We start from the raw sequence: 20038 nt of genomic DNA, 5'->3' as shown, positions 1-20038 counted from the left end.
CCAATTGCAGTTGCTTAAATCATTTCTCACTTACCCCATACTTAAAATAAAATATAAATTATTTATTCAAAATACATTAAACTTCTATGGCACAATATCCTGATTGTCAAAACTCAAAAAGCCTGTTATTAGTGCTTTTCACACAAACCACTAAACGTTATATATATTACTGAAAATTGTCACTTTATTTATGGTGCTCGATTCCAAATATTCCTTCAATTTTCCATCGTCATTTTTCAGAAGATGGATTCCAAAACCCACTCAGGCTTGTTTTCATGTTAAATCAATCAAATTCAAACCTAAAATTGAAAAAAAAAGGGTAGAAAAATGGTTCGTTTTATTATCGAGGGAAATCATTTGTGTTTTCCTTCCTCTATGTCTTTCTCTACCGTAGCTTTGTTCAAAATCCATGTATTTAGCATGTAATTATAAATTAAATGTAAATCACATAAAATTAGAAAAAAAAAAAGAGAGAGAAAGAGCAAAGGAGACAGAAAAGCCTGATGACAAGGACAACGCATGCATGTTTAGCAACTGGAAACACACCAATTATTCAGAGACCCAACAGTAGAGTAGGGTTGGGAGATGATCTGTGATTGCCAGGTGTCAACTATCTAATATTTATGCTCGGAGCCTCGGACTCGGATCCGTCGCTCTCACATTAAAACCGTGCACACATACGTCCTCTCAGAACCTATTGCTTTTTACCCTCTTTGGCTCTTTCTGTATTGGGAGTAAATTGGAATCAAACTGCGCTGAATATTAAACCATTTGAGTTCGTTTTAGCAGAAAATTAAAGGGTTCGAATTTAAATTCGACCTAAAAAAATTAATTAAAATTAGACTTTAACTCAAAAGCCCGTAAATGATAGGCTATCTAGGTGGGACCCATGAAACTGTGGGCTCGTGGGCCATGACGCCCAGCCATGATCATGTGGAGGAGCAGACAAATTGCCCATGTCGGTCGCCCCCTAGTCTGGGCAGTGGGCACCCACTCGGACCCAAGCAAGATCCGATTCCTAATCGGCTATTGATGTGACGGAGCACATCCCTACAATTCTACAAATGGGGGCAGGCTCCTGTAATAAATAGATGTACACCTGTACAAAGACGGTATGAGTCGTTCGTATGACTTTGGTTTGATTGAAAGAGAGGGGGAGGCGAGGGGAATTAGATTAGGGAATGTTATTACTGGTTGGAGCAGAAATAGAATTTGACCAAGTACCGAGTACTACTGAGAGAGGAATAATAGGGAGAAAGAATGGATCAGACGAGACGCAGGCAGAAGTAGTTGATTGATTCTCAGCTTCTCACACCTTTGAACGTTGAACACAGTTGATTGATTGGACACCCAACACTCGGATGCCTTCACAACTAAAATCCCATTTTAAGACACCCCCCCCCCCCCCCACACACACAAAAAAAAAAAAAAAAATCCCTCCCTTTCAGGAATCTGCAACTCGCCTCCGCTAATTTTTTTTTCATAAAAATATAAACGGAAACAACAAATATTATCCTCGATCAATTTATATTAATTAATATTTACCCAAAAATTTGAATTATTTAATTAATCAGGACCCATTTGATATACGAGCTTTATTTAATGAAATTGACAAACTAGTCATTAATAGAAGACTGAAGACCCATCTGAAATCTAAATTATCGTCTCCTTTTGTTGTAATTAATAATTTATGAGCTGTAAATTGTGTTTAAACTTTAGTCAATTAATCTATGAATAGTTAAAATTAGTTAATCAGTTCCTTGTTTTTATGAAATCAAGGGTAATTTCGTCATTTGGTCGTCAATTCAATTATTTTTTCTGCCAATGTTTGTCTCATATGAACAAGGATTCAGTTACCTTTTAACAGAGGTAAAAACAGGGGTGAGGAGGGAAGCAGGTTTGGTTTACTTTTTTCCTGCAAACCAGAGAGAGGTTGTATTTCCGGTAAATGATTCTCTGATTCCCTTGAGTGGGATCAGAGGATCATCTCCCACCAGTTTCAAATAAGAATAAAAAAAAAAAAAAAACCTGCTTGTACATTCGGTTCTGCAGCTCTGCCCATGAAACTACACAGAAATTTTCAAAGTTTAATAGATTTCGGCTTCTCATAAAAGCGGAAATACTCAAATACGTATAAGACATCAAGAGGACGGAGGATTTCTCAGATGGGGATCTCTCAAAAAGATGGGAAAATGGAAGGTTGGTTATATCTAATTCGTTCCAACCGGATTGGACTCCAGTACTCGCGAAAACGGTATTTCATTCTCCAGAATAACTGCCTTAAGAACTTCAAATCAATGCCAACGTCGGAAGAAGAGGTACTTTCCATTTTCCTTTCCTTTCTTCCTGTTTAAATTTTAATGGCGCCGTAATAACAATCTGCAACATTCAAAGTCGTTCTTTTTGAACTTCTGCTTTTCTATAGTAGCCGGGACGCAGAATCCATTTATTTCTTTTCCCCCCTCAATCGCATGTTATTGTGATGAAAATCAGTGGCTTATTGAATTTTCTTGTATTTGAATATCAATTGTTAGAAGAAACCTACGTGCCACAAATTGGTATTATTGTTTTACCTTTGATATCTATCTATGTTCTATCCATCCAGACATGCTTTTCGTTGTGCTTAAAGGCTAGTTGTCTTCAAATTTGATTGTTTGATCTTTATTACCAACAACCCATGTTTTAAAAAGAGTATTCAGTTTTCTTCATTTCCGTTTTCCTTGTTTTGTTATTGCTGCCCATCAACACGAATGAATCCTGGAGTTCTTTGTTTTTATTTGACAGTTGTTGCCTGATCTCTAACTTGAAAATCCCATACAAAAGAAGGAGATCTATATGGGCTTTCTTCTTTCATTTCTCGAGTTAGAAGTATTGACCAAAACAGTTCTGGGGTTTTTCTACTTCACATGTATGACTGGTGGCGTAGCAGAGTTTTTGTAGGAAAGCCATCAAGTCCGGACTCTTGGTTGAGTTGAGGATTTATCTTCCATATTTCGCTTCTTTTGTTGGTCTGTCAATTAGTTTTGAGTGTACAATTCTTTGTTTAGAATTTGATGGTATATCTGCCTATGAATTGTGGTTGTTTAGGGACACAAAAATTCGGAGATCACAAAAGGGGAGTTGGGGGAAGAAAGAAAGAAAAGAAGATTATAAACACTAAATTATTATGCCACACAATCTGTTCAAATGCATGGTGATGATAATGAGAAGTTAATGACGAAGTCCTTCTGGCATGGTTTCACAATGATAAATCTTAGAATGGAATGTTTTTTGGATCCATATTTACACCATGAAGTAGTGGGAAGAGCTTTTACATGGCCAGCATTTTCTAATGCTCAATTGATGTATCATGCATGACCTTTTAAATTGGAAGTAAAGGATAGCAGGAATTACCATTAAAATTTACTTACAACAAGAAAACGGACAATATATCAAAATGAGAAAATGACATAAGTTAATTTGTACACATGGAACATATATGTGAAGAAGATAGGTAATAACATGGTAAAATCTCGGGATCACAAGCATGAGAACACAGGTTTGAGTTTGAGAGCAGCCACTTTGTGTAAAAAATGCCAAAGGTTAGATCTGTATCCAGTCCATCCCTCCCAAGACCACAAATAGTTGGGACCAACACTGGGTAATGGCCTTTTTAGTGCATATATGTGAAGAAGATAGGTAATAGCTTGTGCATCTTATATACCAAACTTCCATAACAAAATCACAAAAGGGAATTTCCAAATGAATATCACAATAAGGAAGTTTAGGAAACCAAGCAACAAACAGTGTTGGAGGAATAAAACTGATATTCAGTAAATCAAGATAATAGAGACTAATTTGTTTGTATAACTACATTGGAAAAGTGATGCATGTGTAAAATTATAATGTGTCTCACTAATTTATGGATGGAATCATCGATATCCAGTTGAAGTAATTTTAGTTAATTGAAGATTTCTTTAAAAAACTTTTAATATGAAGTAAAAGAAACCTTTTATTAAAAGGAGACAAAGAAAATAACCAGTTGGGGGAGGTAGAGGTGCAAGTGAATCGAATTCAAATTAAATCAAGCAATATTCAAATTCGAATTCGATTTAATATTCTGGCTTCCTTGTTGGAATCATGTCACATGTGTTGATATGCTTAAGAGCCATAGGTCGTATAAAACCTTGACTTTTAGGCTCAGTTTGGAAGGAGTACAAATACAAATATGTAGAGTGCAAAACCTCTTATTTTGTATGTATTTGTACTGTACATATTTGTATTTGTACTTCTTCCAAACTGAGCCTTAAAGGGATTTCAAGAAGGGCTTTCCAAAGAAGATAGCTTCACAGGATCCTTGAAAAGGATTTCTTAGAAACAGGTCATTAGAATGAAAAGAGCAAACTCTAAAATCAGAAAACTGAGTTGGCAAAAACCTCTTGTTCAGAGATTCCAGAAGTTTGATGGACTCCCTAATCTTGGTTCTGTCAAGGAATCTAAAGTTCAGCCAACAACAAGAAATAGATAGAATGAACTCACTGGGCAATAATATTGAATTTTAATCATGTTATGACTATTTTGTAGTTTGTTTCTATTCATATCCAACTGTTCAAGGCTTTGAGCATTTGATATACTTACATAAGATTAGCTTGGCTGTTGTTCTTTCTTCTCAATAAACATAACCAATTGTGAATGTAATCTGGTAGGAGGGCTAATGCAACTTTTTCCTTTCTTTTTTCTGATCAGGATCCTCTAAGAAGTGCAATAATAGATTCTTCCATCCGTGTCACAGACAATGGGAGGGAGAACATTAGTAGAAAAGTATGAACCTAGGCCTTTTTTTCCTTTTTCTTTTCTTTGAGGCATTGATGCCCCTACCCATCTTTTTGTTTTTGAGAAAACATAGCTAGTAGACCAATAAAAAATAAATAAATAGATAAAAATAAAGGTGGCAGGTATTTGCTCTTTTCTTGGTCTTCTATTGATAGTTTTCTGTGGCTTGTAGGTATTCTTCATTTTTACACTTTTTAATACTTCTAATCATAGTGATCGGCTTAAGGTATGTAAAATTTATTGTAAGGACATTGCAACATGTTATATTTAAACTTAATAATTTTTTGGTTACTATGGTTGGAAATGTCTACTTTGTAGTTGGGAGCAAGTAGCCCAGAAGAATCAGCAAGATGGATTCGCTCCTTTCAGGAAGCTGCATTGAAGGTTACAAAATTCCTACTTTTGATTAACTCACTAGTGATGTCCCTGTTGACATTGACAAAATGTTGATTCTTCTTTCTTGTTATTTTTTCCTTTCTTTTTCTTTTTTATTCATAGGAGTACCCAGGAGAACATGTCACATCCTTTCCCGATGGCCAATGGCAATCATTTAGGTAAATTATGGATCTACATATGCATTTAAGAAAGGGGACTACTCCTTGGTTATGTGTTATTTTGTTTTCTTGAACTTGCACATTTGGATTTCATTCTAGAAGGTAACTTTTTGATCAGGAAAAATCCCTTCGTTACAATTTATTTTTTGTTCTTTCAAAAAAATCATCATGTTGAAATAGTTTGATGCATATACAATACAGTAAAGTTTGGCTCATAGTTGGTATTTTAATTTGTAAAGATCTTACAAAGACATGTATGGCATATGCATGCATACCCACATGGAAATGCATATTGAGACTACCCCCACCCCCACACCCCAAAAAGGAAAAACTTAACCACCTGTCGTAGCCTTGTAGGGGAGGCCCCAAACTTCCAAGTCATGTTGCTCTCTGGACTCTGGAGACAAGATAATCTTCATGAGTAGAGCTTGAGAAATGACAAGAAACATTAAATAGCAGCTGGTTCAGTTCTGAAAAATGTAAATTGTGTTTAAAATTTCAAAGTCATTGGGTAGGTCATTTAGGATTTATTGAGTTTTCTTATAATAGTGGGAATCCTGTAATATCTGTTTTTTCTAGTTATTGGACTGGCCATCCCTGTAGCATCTATATATGTGTGTGAAGTGTAAAGGCATGGAGGTAGATATTGGCATGATATTTGAGTAATTTTTCTGCAAATTGTACTTGTGGTGAGTGATTCCCAATGACTTAGAGTTATTTAAGGCACCTTGTTGATTGATTCTATTATTGTTTTCCTCTTTTCTCTATCTTCTCTTTGATTCTGCAAACAACCATTACAATCATTAACAGCTCTCAAGTTCTTCATAATAGGACATCATTCAACATTCCTAAAGGGTTAAAACTGATCCAGGTGTGTTTTCTTCAATGTTTACATCAAAATCCAAAATTTCCCATTTTGGCAGCGTTCGTCCTTTTGTGCCAAACCATGTCTGGTTTGTGTCATACTTGGACACCCCCATATACCTTGATAACCTTTTATCATAACAAATATCATCCTGAAATTTCACCTAGAACCCTAGATTCTCTAGTATTCTTGTTTTTTCCCAGCCCCTGAATTTGTGTCCTTTCTTCGCAAGATATACTCTGAATCGAATCAAACTTGGTTGCTCCTTACATATATCTAGGATAAATCTACAAAGTTCCATTCGAAATTTCCAGCCATAGGCCTGTTTTCCTCAAATTGAAACTTTTCACACTTTTAAGACAAATTTATAATTCTTGTGGTGATGTGATCAAGCCTTGAAACCTTTTCTAACCTAACAAATCCCTGTTTCTAGTCCTAAAATCACCCTTAAATCCATCCTAACCCTTCTAGACTCATCCTTCAGTCATTCAAGTCCAACATCTGTTGGTATTAGAGCAGGCAGTCCTACATTAGTAACCTATGTGGATGCACCATTCCTCTTAGCTAAGGACTATACAACCATTGTATATGGAGCTAGTCTTGTGCTAGAAAAAAAATTGTTTTTATGGTTTTGTACATTTTTCAAACTTATATTATCTACTTCTAGTTTTTGGCATCCTTCAGATTATATATTTAGATAGAGAAAATCCAAACCCTAACTCAAGAAAGCCTTAACCGAACTGTATGGGGCTGACTTCACAAGTCCTATTTCACCATTCCACTCTATCTAGGGCTATATTATGAGTCCCCAGATCCTTTTTTGCTACCTCAAGCCATGTCCTTTTCAGCTTTCTCCTAGCTCTTCTAGAAGCATCAACTTGTAATTCCTTGCTGGCACAGTAGGTGTCTATTATGAACATGTAGAAGCCATATTAGTTTAATTCCTTTGTTTTGTCACCAATTGGGGCTACTCGTAAGTTTTTTTTTTTTTTTGAAAAATGAGATTTTCTATTAGAAAAAGAGGGAGAGGATCCCACAGAAGCTATATATATATATATAAAAAAAAAAAAAAAAAAAAAAAAAAAAAAAAAAAAACACCATCCAGCAGCTAAATGCTACTATACATCAAAGGCTAGCCGTCATGCTGTTGTCATGCATAAGTCTGTACCATTGATTACAAAAATAGAGGATGAAAAGTTTGAAAACTTCCTGTGGGTTCTTGATGAAAAATGGTTTGCCTTTCCAGCTGCCCCAGTATCACCTCCTTTACCACCCTTTTGCCCTTGAATACCCTTCTGTTTCTTTATTTCCAAAGGCCCCAGCAGATTGAGAAAGGTATCAGCTTCCATAAAATAGTCCTCCTGCTAAGCCCTTTGAGCATCCAAGCAGCCAACATTCTATGCAGGAACCTGTCTTGGCATCACCTATTGGATTCTAAATAATTGTAGGAAATATGACCAACAACTATGGGCCATAGAACAGTGAATTAAAAGATGGTTTACAGATTCTTCCTCCTGAAGGACAAGCAGCACCTGTTAGCCAGTTGCACAGCCCTATTCCTTCTGGCCTTGCTACATCCATTTCAACATCCTTCTCTAAGCTATGTTTTTTTTTTTTCATGACCTGCTTCTTGGTTGCCCAACACACTGATCTATGCAGCATAATGGATTGCTTAAGTTTTCTGTTATTGTTATTATTACTTTCATCTTCATCACCACCACCACCACTATAATCATCATTACCTTGGAACAGGTTTGCTAAATGAGTCATTTAGGGAAGCTCTCTAAATGATCTAAGAATCTTCCGAATGGAAAAATGGCAAATGAGTTTGGAGTGCAAAAGGATTCCCTTTGTTCCCCTTCCCACTCTATATTCATGGAACAATTTTCGCCCAAGTGACCTTGCCACATGTTCAAAACAAGCCTTTTCTTATAGATAAAGTTAATACCAAAAAATTAGAACTTTGAAAGGTTAATATTGGTTGGGAAAACTATGAATGCAAGGTAGGCTGATGTGGACAACCACATAATCCACCCATGTGGCAGAAATGGGGTAAGTTGTGTAAGGGATGCCCCTCTTGACCTAATAAAAAACACTGCTATCAACAACATCATCTAATCTTAAGGAAGTAAAATCATGCATCCACTTTGAAAACAGGGAAATGGAGTATGATGACAGAAAAAAAAATCATTTTTCTCCTGATATATTTTTTTGTTGCACTGCAAGTAGTTTAAATTTCTTCTTTTTCTTTACAATTATAATAATAATAATAATAATAATAATAATAATAATAATAATAATAATAACAATAATAATAATAATAATAACAACAACAACAACAACAATAACAACAAATCGAAGCATGGTGTAGTGATGGATTTGTTTCTTTTCAATCTAAAGACCCAACTTATTTTGTTTTTCAATAATTAGAGGCATGGCTTCAAAGATGCCCATTTGTAGTTTATATCAATGTTTTCAACCTGCAGTTGGACTTAACGATGAAACTGATTGACTTGTCACCAAGCCAGATTTCTGGTTCTGTTTCACTCCCAAACTTTTTTTTGGCAAGAAACCATTAATTTTGTTAATAACCAAATGACCTAACAAGCTGAACTATTGATCCATTTGATCTGATGATCAATGGGCCACGAATTAGACATTAATTATCTAATTCTATTTTATTGTATTTTTAGCCATTTCTATCATTAATAACTAGGAATAGCAACAGGGAAAAGACCATATTCCCCATCCCCGTCGTCCCCATCCCCGATCCCCACCGGGGAGAAAAATGAACCTCCATCCCCGATCCTTAATGGAGATAGATTCCCATCATGGACCTAAATCCTCAAATTCTTTTTTTATTAATTAAAAGCTTGCCTTAGGAAAAATGATTTACTTTGAAAGAAAAGTCATTAATCTAAATTGGTTTAGCACTTAACTAACATCGTTAATCATCAAGATAACATAGAAATTGAAATTTGTCCAATATGTGTAGTGGCATTGTTGTAATTATATAGAACTATTTGCAAAATTTAAAATAAAATAATATTTTAAAATATAAATTATATATATTATTTTCGAGGCTAGGGCAGGGTAGGGCAGGGACTTCATTCCCCATCCCCGTCCTTGTCCTTGCCAGAGTAGTCTCCATGCCTAACCTGATTGGGTCAGGGAGGCTGCATACTCAATAGGGATGGGGAAAGTTGCCATCCCTGGTAATAACAATAATTCTTATTTATCATACATTTTTATTTAATATGATGAATATATAATATTAAATAGATGCCTAATATTTCTACAGAACTTATGAAATTTTGTATGTCTGTCATTTATATTTTTATTATTTAATTTATGACATCACAAATTAACTTGTTTGACTTGGATGATTTAACTGCGATCTTGTCACCTGGAGTCAAAAAAAGACTCAAGATCCATTCCCAATTTTTATGGTAGTACAGATATTTGATCTTCTGAATCTTGGTATTTGATTGACTCTTTAATGCTATGGAAGAAATTAATACTTTCTATTAGTTATTGGGACCTAATATATCTATTTAAGTTAAATATTCACCAGAAGTTGTATCTGCAGTCCTACTTGTTGAGCTTTCAATATTCAGATAAACTCTCCATTGTATAACTAAGCTATGTATGCATCCTTTTTCTTGAGTGCCTATTATTAAATTAAGAGTTTCCGGACTCCTTCATTGATTTGTTTTCCATTATCATGATGTCATAATGACATCATTTCATTGAACTATGCTCTTGCATTGGTTACATGTGTATGCAATTTTTTCCATCAGGTGTTAACCTAACTCTGCATTTGGTCTCTCGTAATATTTTTTTTCTTTAAAAACGCCATAATATTAGAGATGTGTTTTTACCTTAGACATTCTCTTATTTATAGTTCTTCCTTGTGACAGGTTAACTGGTTCCAAGAGGGTGAGCCGCATGAATTCCATAGACTGGACTCTTTGTTCATCCATGCAAACAGATCCAATGGCATCTGATGTTATTGCACCCTCTTCATGGACAATCTTTGGCTGTCAAAATGGCAAGCATTAATTATTTATTTGCCTTTTAATATAACTAAATGCAAGCATATTTACATTATGAGAACTTGTGCAGGGTTACGGTTATTTAAGGAGGCAAAAGATAAGGACTCCGACAAGAAGGTGGGTGGTATCTTACTTGATATGTGAATTCTGATTTAAGATATACTTCTGGTGCTGAATATGGTTCTATCCTCAGTACCGGGATGAGCATCCAGCAACAATGGCTGTGGGCATAGTTGATGGAACTTCAGAGGCCATTTTCCGGGCACTTATGTGTCTTGGTCCCTCAAGATCAGAGTAAGATGGATGGAGTTTATCTCTTATTTGACTTTAAATTTGTTATATTATGAAGAACTATGTAAAAGGGATTATATCATTTATATTATAGTGGAGCTTGCTTATCTTCCATACACTGCTTTACATGAACCTGGGCCATGCAGTCAATGAGCTACCTATTGCAAAAGAAAAAAAGAATATGACGAGGAGAAACTAATAAAATTGCATAAGCTTCTTATCCTGAGACATTTGAATAACCAACAAATATGAGCTAGATTCCAATTGGGGGAAATATATAAATAAAGAAATAAATTGGAAGCAGATTTCCAGAGCCAGACTCTTAAGGTAATTCATGTGAACATATTTGAGGGCCACATGTAACAATATTGGATGACAGATTGATAAGCATGTACTATGGTAGGGAGGTTACATCTTAAATGGTGTCTTGCAAGTGTTTTGGGAAAGTAATCTGTAAAAGCTAACACAAGCTTCCATGGAGAAGTATGAATCATACAGTTTGATAATGTCAAGAAATGACTAATAAAAAAATAATGTCAAGAAATGCAACACTATTATAAATTGTAATTCATAGAGACATGGTGCTTAAAAAAGTCGCAACGAGATTGAAATTAATAGGTTGTTCATAGGAACAACTGAGGGGAGAAAACAATATTATCTTTTAGTAATCAAACACTTGCATCAATGTGCACCCATCATCGGTCTCTTTTACTCAAAAATGGAGTCTCCTTTAAAAAGTTTATACTTAATTGTGTATCTTTCTTTGGTAGATGGGACTTTTGTGTTTACCAAGGTAGCGTGATTGAGCATCTTGATGGTCATACTGATATTATTCACAAAGAATTAACTGGTGATTGGCTACCTTGGTCAGTTCTGTAACCTCTTTTTTATTTCAGTTCTTAGAGAGAATTCTTTCATGGTTCCTGGTGTTTATATCACAGTTTGTTTGCACTTTGCAGGGGAGTGAGAAGGAGAGATTTACTATTGCGGCGTTATTGGAGAAGGGAGGAGGATGGAACATATGGTAACAATATCTAAACAAAAGTTTTTAAAGGCCATCCAAGATCTTGAATCATTCCCATCAAATTCTAACTCCTTTCTATTCTTCTCTGATGCAGTAATTCTCTACCATTCAGTGTTTCACAAAAAGTGTCTACCTCAAAAAGGCTACGTTCGAGCCTGCCTTAAAAGTAATGTATGCTTGTATTTGGAAATAAATAATATCTTTCTTTTAGTATTCCTGTGATTTTCTTATACTGTAAATATCTGGGATTAGAAGACCTGGTATAACAGTTTTAGAACAGAATCTACCAGAATTATGAGAAGGTCAGTCAGATGAACACCATGTACAATCTCTAGTTCTATGATGCACTTCAATGCACTAATTGTGAATACCCATTTATTCTAAAAGAATGGTATTTTTATCTATCTTATATTTTTTTATCAGTGATTTTTATCCATCTTATGTTCTTTTTCCACTTTCCCTCAGTTCTGTGACATGTAAGATATAACTGTCATAGAGTGGCAAGAACTGAAACATAAGAAACAGCTTGTCAGTTACCATCCTTGCTTCTATTATTCATAAGAAATGCATCAAGGATCATTGGTTAGGCATGGCAAGCCAGTTAAATGGGTGATCTGGGAAAGGTTTTCTGTGATTTTTTTCATGGGTAGAGATGATTGGTTTCTAAAAAAATTGACCTCTGGATTGATTTCAGGGTTGGCTTTGTTAAAGCCCACCATGCAAGCTTGTGGTATCTACTAGGAAAAGGGAAAAGAAAGAAAAACATTAATACCCACTTACCCTAAATAGGATCTTATGCATGAGGGAAAGAGAATGGACTGCACCTCCTTCCCTCCTAAGAGAGGCAGACACTACTGCAGGGCAGGATGCTAGAAGGACAAACCCCCCTTCCAATATGTCTCTCTCTCTCTGAGCAATAAAATGATTCATCACCCAACTTTGGCACCACTCTAGGCATGGTGCGCCCCAGGAAAAGGCATACTAAAGACAAAGATTGACCTATCTTTTAGTGTTACTGAATTTAGGGTGATGCATCTCTTGCTTCCTAACATTTCTTGTATTTTATTTTCTTTTTCCCCACTTTATTGCCTTGCCATGTCCTATCCCAACAATGAATCCCTATTAGGGAAGTCTAATTTAATTTAGAGGTTAGGTTCACTAGACTCAGGGACAAAGTGAAGCAACACCCACACCAAAACCTGACCAGTTGCCATCCTTAGGTGTGGTCCCTTCCCAACATTAGAGTAGAAAAGTGCTGAAATAAAAATCTGTAAAAGAAAAGAATATTTCTTGAAGAAGAAGAGAAGAAAGTAGAACGTGGCATTAACTCCTCAACTAATCGCATGGTTGTTTTCAAACTCCCTAAACACCTCAAACAAATCTTCTTTAATAATGTCCCAACACTCTTGATAGAAAGCCATGGTAAAGCCATCTGATCCAAGAGCCTTTGACCTATCCATAGAGAAGACTCTTGTCCAAAACTGAAGTGAAAAAAAGATAGAGGAGAGAAAGAGAGAAGAGAGGAGAGAGATTTGAGAGCATCAAAAAGTTGCTGGCGGCGCCAGCTTTTTAATATTTATATTAGGGCAACTGAACATAACATAAAGACAAAGGGAATTACAACAATACCCCTTAGACACTAATAGAAATAAAAAACATAAGAAAAAACACTCTTTAACCAGTCTTTTAACACTCCCCCTCAAGTTGGTACATAGATGTCAATCATGCCCAACTTGTCACATAAATCATTGTGCCGCAAACGATGTAGCCCTTTTGTGAAGATGTCTGCAAGTTGATCTTCGGACCTGACATAGGGAGTGTACACTTTCCATTTGACAACCTTCTCTTTGATAAAATGCTTGTCTACTTCAGTGTGCTTGGTTCTATCATGTAGTACTAGGTTTGCAGCAATATTTATGGCTGCCTTGTTGTCGCAATATAAAGTCATAGGTCCATCAACTGTAAATCCCAGTTCACTCAATAGATTTTTTAACCACATTATTTCAGCCACTCCATGAGGCGTTGCTCTATATTCAGCTTCAGCACTAGATCTAGCCACCACATTTTGCTTTTTGCTTCTCCAAGTCACTAGGTTTCCTCCCACAAAGGTACAATAGCCACTGGTAGACTTCTTATCATCTAGTGATCCTGCCCAATCTGCATCAGTATATACTTTAACCTTCAGATGTCCATGCTTCTGGAATAACAAACCTGCACCTGGGAATTTCTTAAGGTATCTGAGAATTATTTCGGCTGCTTCAAGATGGGAGGTCTTAGGGGCATGCATGAATTGACTAAGAACACCCACAACATAAGCAATGTCTGGCCGAGTCATGGAGAGATATAACAGTCTTCCTACAAGCCTATGAAATTGCTTCACATCTTTGATAGATTCACCTGGGGAATCACTTAATTTGTGATTAGGATAAATAAGGGAATCAACTGGTTTCACCCCCGACTTTCCTATATCCTGTAACAGATCTAGGACATACTTTCTTTGAGAAATGAAGATACCCTTTTGTGAGTGGGCAACTTCAATTCCAAGAAAGTATTTCAGAGGGCCTAGATCTTTCACCTTAAACTGAGTAGCAAGAAATCCCTTCAATCTTTGAATTTCATCTTTCCAATCACCAGTGACAACTATATCATCAACATACACTATTAGGGCTGCAATTTTTCCTTCATCTCTTTAAACAAATAATGTATGGTCATATTGGCATTGCTTGTAGCCATTTTGTTGCACGACTACTTGAAATCTGCTGAACCAGGCTCTTGGTGACTGCATTAGTCCATATAAAGACTTTTTTAATCTACAAACCTTTTGTTCATTACCTTGAGCCTAGAAACCAGGAGGTTGTACCATGTACACTTCTTCTTCTAGATCACCATTTCGAAATGCATTCTTGATGTCCAATTGGTGATATAGCTTCTTGATGCTCCATAGCTCTTGAACTTGATTGGCCTTCATGACGACGATAGAAAACACGAAAGGGAGGAGGATCATGTAGAGGAGGGAGATGAATCTGAGGTAGAGGAGGGTTCTGAACCTGTTTGTCCGCATGCCTACACTCTCCCCGAGGAGAAACAGGAAAGAAAGATTCACTCTCAAAAAAGGTGACATCCATGGAAACATGATATTTCCGAAAAACGAGATCAAAGCACTGGTATCCCTTCTGATTTGAAGGGTATCCCAAGAATATGCAAGGAATAGCATGAGGATCTAATTTCCCATGAGTGAGCGACAGGTTTTGAACGAAGCAATGGCAACCAAAACACGGAGAGGAATAGACAAAAGAGGAGCCTTGGGAAACAGAAGCTGATGCGGGGCTTTGTACTCTAACCGCTGAGAGGGCATACGGTTAATGAGATAGGAAGCACAAAGGATAGCTTCAAGCCAAAAGCATTTGGGGGCGTTTATATGAATCAATAGTCCCCGAGCTACTTCAAGAAAATGGCAGTTCTTTCTTTCAGCAACACCATTTTGTTGTGGTGTTTGAGCACAGGAGCTACGATGGAGAGATCCATGTGAAGCAAAGAACTCCGTAAGGTCATTATGTAAGTATTCTTTGGCATTATCAGATTGGAAGATCTGGATTTCGGTTTGAAATCGGGTGAAAATCAATCTTTGGAAGTCTTAGATAATTTTTGGTACTTCGTCCCTAGTTCTCATGGGGTATACCCATGTATACCAGGAATAATCATCAATAAAGGTAATGAAATACTTGTAGCCGCCTTAGATGGTAGAGTGACTCGGCCCCAAACATCAAAGTGAACAATATGGAAAGGAAATTCAGATTTAGTATTCTTCAAAGAAAAATTAGTTCTACAATGTTTACTCAATTGACAAGTTTGACATATCAACTCTGACACTACCACTAACTTAAATAGCTTTGGAAACACAATCTTTAAGGAATCAAAGGATAAATGACCAAGACGATTGTGACATAAATAGGCTTGACTCTTACTAGATTGACTCTTAGTCTCAGTGACTGCAAGGCCAGCCTTATTTTCCAGCAAGTAGACACCATCCACCATACGCCCTCTACCAATCACCTTCCCCAAGTCCAAATCCTGGATTACACAATGAAAAGGGAAGAAGGTTACTGAACAATTTAAAGAATTGATTATACTACTAACAGAAAACAAATTAATAGGGAATTGAGGAACATGTAAAACATCAGAGAGTGTAGGGCCAAAGGGAAGAGAAACAGTCCCTTGACCAGCTATGGTAGAGAATGAACCATTAGCCAGCCTGGCTTTGTCTCTTCCAGAGAGAAGATGATAGATCTGAAAGTAGGTAGACTTGTTGGTCATATGTTTTGACGCTCCATAATCAATTATCCAAGGAGAGTCAGAGGAATGAGACGATACATGGAGAGCTGTGGCAGAATTACCTAATGTAAACGCATATGAAGTTGATGGAGGAGGGCATCCATTTGGCGAATTTCCCTACCATAAAACTCTAAATGATCACAAAAAGAATTAACGATATCCTCCCTAGGGTCAGAACCAGTTGTGTATGTTTGAACTGTAGTAGTCGCAGGCTGGGTCTCCTGAGTGGCCATGGTTGCTGCAATGAATTTTCTTGGATCTTGCTGGCTTAGCCTCTTATGCAGGTCTGAACCTTGTTTCTTACTCAATTCCTGAGTCCATTTCGGTTTCCCATAAGGGTCCCAACATATGTCACCATTCATGATAGGTAGTCTAGATCACACTAGAAGAGGTTGAACAATCAAACTTATTTCCCTTTCACACACGGTGTTAATTTTGGGGGAAAAAATTGCACCAGGAATAATAAAAGAGCCAGGCAGCCACCTTCTAGGTCAACTATAGTACTTCAGTCACCACGTCACAAAGCTGTTGTCGGTTATGATACCACTGCACTCCTTTCTCTTCTTTTAGAACTCAGTTCTTCAACAAAATCAGTTGCTGTTACCGAACTTACAGGTCATCACTAGCCTACCATAAATCTTGTACGGCTGTTGTAGCAGTATGTACAGGTCCTTTCTTGACCTACAAATCAAGTGTGGCTGCTGTTGCAGCTTATATAGGTCATTCCCTGACCTACAAGTTCACCAGAAGGCTGCTGTTGCAGCATATAAAGGTCATCACCAACCTACAGTTTGTTACAGGGATCAGCCAATCCCACAAAAAAGGAAAGAGGAGGGACTGTTTGCCTCACATCGACAGACTGAACCTATTACAGCTTCTGTTCTGGCACATGACCAGAAAAAAAAAAAGAAAGAAAAAGAGAAAGGGAGAGAGAGTACTTCAGTCCGATCTGAATCTGGATCTAGATCTGGCGAAGGGAGAAGACAGAAAAAGGTTTGCTCGATCTCTTCTTTCAGATCTAACAGTCCTGCTCTGATACCATCTTGTCCAGAACTGAAGTGAAGAAAAGATAGAGGAGAGAGAGAGAAGAGAGGTGAGAGATTTGAGAGCATCAAAAAGTTGCTGGTGGTGCCAGCTTTTTAATATTTATATTAGGGTGACTGAACATAACATAAAGACAAGGGAAATTACAATAATACCCCTGCAACACTAATAGAAATAAAAAACATAAGAAAAAACACTCTTTAACCAGTCTTTTAACAAAGACATCTTGTCTTATCTCTTCCTCTTCAAAGTCTCTTTCCAACCAAGCTGCCTCACCGACTGATAGACCTGGCCAATCTAGATCTTCCACTCTCACCCTTCTCTCCAGCGGCCTACTCAAAATGGATTTGAAGTGAGCTACAAAGCAATTGGCTATCTCCTCTTGTGACTCAATTTCTACTACTTCAACCTCAATCTTGGTCACAAAATTTTTCTCCTTCTCCCATTGGCCATAGCATGAAAGAACTTGGTATTCCCATCCCCTTCTTTGGTCCATTGATGCCTAGCTTTTTGCCTCCAAGATATCTCTTCCCTCAATAGGACCTCTTCCAAATCCTTCTTCAACTTCCATCTCAATTCTCTTTCTTGTGAACTCATGGTCCTTTGGTGTTCCTTTAAATCTAAATGCTCGATTTGGGCTGTCAATCTGGTTTTTGACTCTTCCAGTCTCCCAAATTCATCTCTGTTCCAATCTCTTATTTTGGATCTCAGACTTTTTAATTTCTTGTGGAATCTAACCCCTTTCCACTTAACTCCCCTAATCTCTTCTCTCCACCACTCCTTCACTTTATGCACAAAGTCTGAGTGTGTCAACCACATGTTCTCAAACCTAAAGGGTTTAGGTCCAATCCCAAAAGTCTCTTGGCCTAACTCTATAGGGCAATGATCCGAGGTAACTCTAGGCAGAGCTCTAGCCACCAAATCCCTCCAGTGTGCTTCCCAACTTTCATTGAAGAGGAATCTATCCAGTTTTGAACAAGATGGATTCTCCTCGAAATTGGACCAAGTGAAGCTAGCATGTAGCATAGGGAACTCCTTCAAAGTACAATTGTTGATAAATTCATTGAATCTCCTCATGCTAGCTGTTATAGGTTGTTGGGGATTATTTGACTCATTGAGAAACCTTATTACATTGGAATCTCCACCCAAGCACCAAGGGCTTTCCCAAAGTCTTTGAATTCCATAGAGTTCTTCCCATAGTTCATTCCGCTCTCTATAATTATTCGGCCCATACACATTGGTTAATACCCAAATGAAATGATCCTCCATCATCCTGAACTTTAGTGATACAGAAAAATTACCTATCAGCTCCTCTAATGGTTCTACTACATCCTCTCTCCAAAGAGTAATTATCTCCCCAAAGGCTCCCCAAGAGGGAGTTGAGCACCAACTCACACCCCTTGCTTTCCACACACTTCTAATCCATTTTCTGTCTAGTTCAGCTAGTTTGGTTTCTTGTATCAATACAATGTCAGGCCTTTCCTTCTCTAACAGATCTTTTATCACCCTCCTTTTTCTTGCACTTCCTAGACCCCTCACATTCCAGCTAATGATCTTCATCAACTCGATTGTAGAAAGATACCCTCCACACCTTCCATTGTCCTTCACTTAGAGCCTTCCTCCTCTCCCCTCTTCCACTAAATTCTAAGTCCCCTTCTATGTCTGAAATTAATCTTTCCACCTCGGACCTTTTCTTTTTCTTTTTGCTTTTGATAATTGTTTCTTTTCCTAACATCACTGATTTACCCCGTCTTTTCTTCTCACAACAGTTACTCTCTAGGCCTCCACCTGTCTTTTTTCTAACAATGATACTTCTTCCTCTGTTTCTAACCTCACCCTTTCAACTTCTATTCCTTCACCTCTGGCTGTTCTCTCCAGCTGTGATGCCAAGGTACCTATTTCAGGCACAAAACGCCAATTAGTAACAAAACTTGAATGGACAAACATACCTGGCCTGATAGGAGGGGAAAAGTCAACAGGTTGTGTTGGGATATCAATGATAGAATTCTGACCAGAACTCCTTCCCTCTGTTTGATTTTGTTGTTGGGGTAAATTTGGTTCAATCAAGCCTTATCAGTCCCTACATTTGGGGGAGGCTTTGGTACAGTTTCCTTTCTGGGTGTTTTCTTGTAAACCTTCAAAGAAGAATCCTGCCTCTCCAAGCTGAAACTCTTTACCTGCCTGTTTTCTGGAAAGGATTTGTTTACAAGAAACGGTGTACCCTGATCATCCTTTAAAGCTGCTGCTAAGGTCCCTTCATCCTTGGGTGGCAGATCAGTTGTTGAAGTCTCTAAGTTGTCAGCCTTGTCTTCCACCTTATTTCGCTTCTCCCCTTTTCCACCACCTTCCAACACATATTTCTTCCTCTGGGAATAGAATAGCAGTGTTTAAGCTTTCATCTTCCCACAAGTCCTTCGAATCCTTCAAATTTACACTTCCTATACTGATTGTGTCGTCTGTGTCTTAACCAAAGTCACTTTCATCTTCAGAAGACATCTCCGTATCCAGGTTTTCTGGGTCCCGCCTTCGAACTGATCTTGGATTGCGACGATCTTTGGAAGGTCGTGACAGGTTTTTCAAAGGAACCCACTGAAGCAAACTTGTTCTCTGGTTCGACTTCTTTGAAGCCTTAGAGGAGCTCAAAGAGGACGATGCTAGATAATAAACTTGTCTAGCATCAGTCCATCCTCAGTCATGTGAGGTTTTAAAGAGCCACGCCTTTCAGCTTGACCTAACGGCTCAACCTTCTTATAAACCGGTTCAAAGTCCTCGGCCCTACTGGTTTCTCCTTTTGGAAATGACAGTTGTAACTTGTTTGAATTGTTGGCTCCAGAAACTAACACCTGGGCAAAAGATCTTTTTGCTGTCAGTCCCTTGTCTTGTAGCCCACGTATTTGACCTTCCTTACTGCCCCTATCTTTTGAATAGTCACAGTTTTGCTTGCCTATTTTAGTGAAACTTCCCATCTTCTTTTGAACATCCAGTCCTAGACAGCTGTACAGGGCCTGTTCTTCCACCCGTACATCTTCTTCCTGTCTGGCCTCTAACCACAGAGAAGCTT

General features: G+C 37.5%; 1 protein-coding gene and 1 long non-coding RNA gene across 4 annotated transcripts in view; one reads left to right on the top strand and one right to left on the bottom strand.

The window, feature by feature from the left end:
* The first annotated feature begins 1590 nt into the window (after positions 1–1590).
* Positions 1591–20038, top strand: part of LOC148868430 (protein ENHANCED DISEASE RESISTANCE 2-like) — a 31287-nt gene continuing 12839 nt past the window's right edge. The window contains exons 1-11 of one of the 2 annotated variants that reach the window (XM_088972690.1): positions 1591–2318; positions 4726–4800; positions 4985–5038; positions 5131–5196; positions 5311–5366; positions 10152–10282; positions 10357–10403; positions 10480–10580; positions 11348–11443; positions 11537–11601; positions 11696–11767. In XM_088972690.1, the coding sequence (XP_088828816.1) occupies positions 2166–2318; positions 4726–4800; positions 4985–5038; positions 5131–5196; positions 5311–5366; positions 10152–10282; positions 10357–10403; positions 10480–10580; positions 11348–11443; positions 11537–11601; positions 11696–11767 (916 nt within the window). In that variant the 5' untranslated portion in view covers positions 1591–2165. The remainder of the gene's footprint in view (positions 2319–4725; positions 4801–4984; positions 5039–5130; positions 5197–5310; positions 5367–10151; positions 10283–10356; positions 10404–10479; positions 10581–11347; positions 11444–11536; positions 11602–11695; positions 11768–20038) is intronic. The other variant, XM_088972691.1, reaches the window with a different exon arrangement.
* LOC148868431 (uncharacterized) lies at positions 5455–19599 on the bottom strand. Of its 2 annotated transcripts, XR_016107882.1 has the most exons (5): positions 15996–17059; positions 15567–15672; positions 10420–10735; positions 10113–10271; positions 5455–5763 (listed from the first exon to the last, which is right to left on the bottom strand). It is a non-coding gene; the product is annotated as an uncharacterized LOC148868431 (long non-coding RNA). The 2 variants fall into 2 exon arrangements; XR_016107883.1 differs by lacking the exons at positions 15567–15672; positions 15996–17059 and adding an exon at positions 18927–19599.

This window comes from Nelumbo lutea, chromosome 2, assembly GCF_056320005.1.
Source record: "Nelumbo lutea isolate HS-2025 chromosome 2, American lotus-T2T, whole genome shotgun sequence".
NCBI classification, from domain to species: domain Eukaryota; kingdom Viridiplantae; phylum Streptophyta; class Magnoliopsida; order Proteales; family Nelumbonaceae; genus Nelumbo; species Nelumbo lutea.
This window is presented reverse-complemented; position numbering and strand designations above follow the sequence as displayed.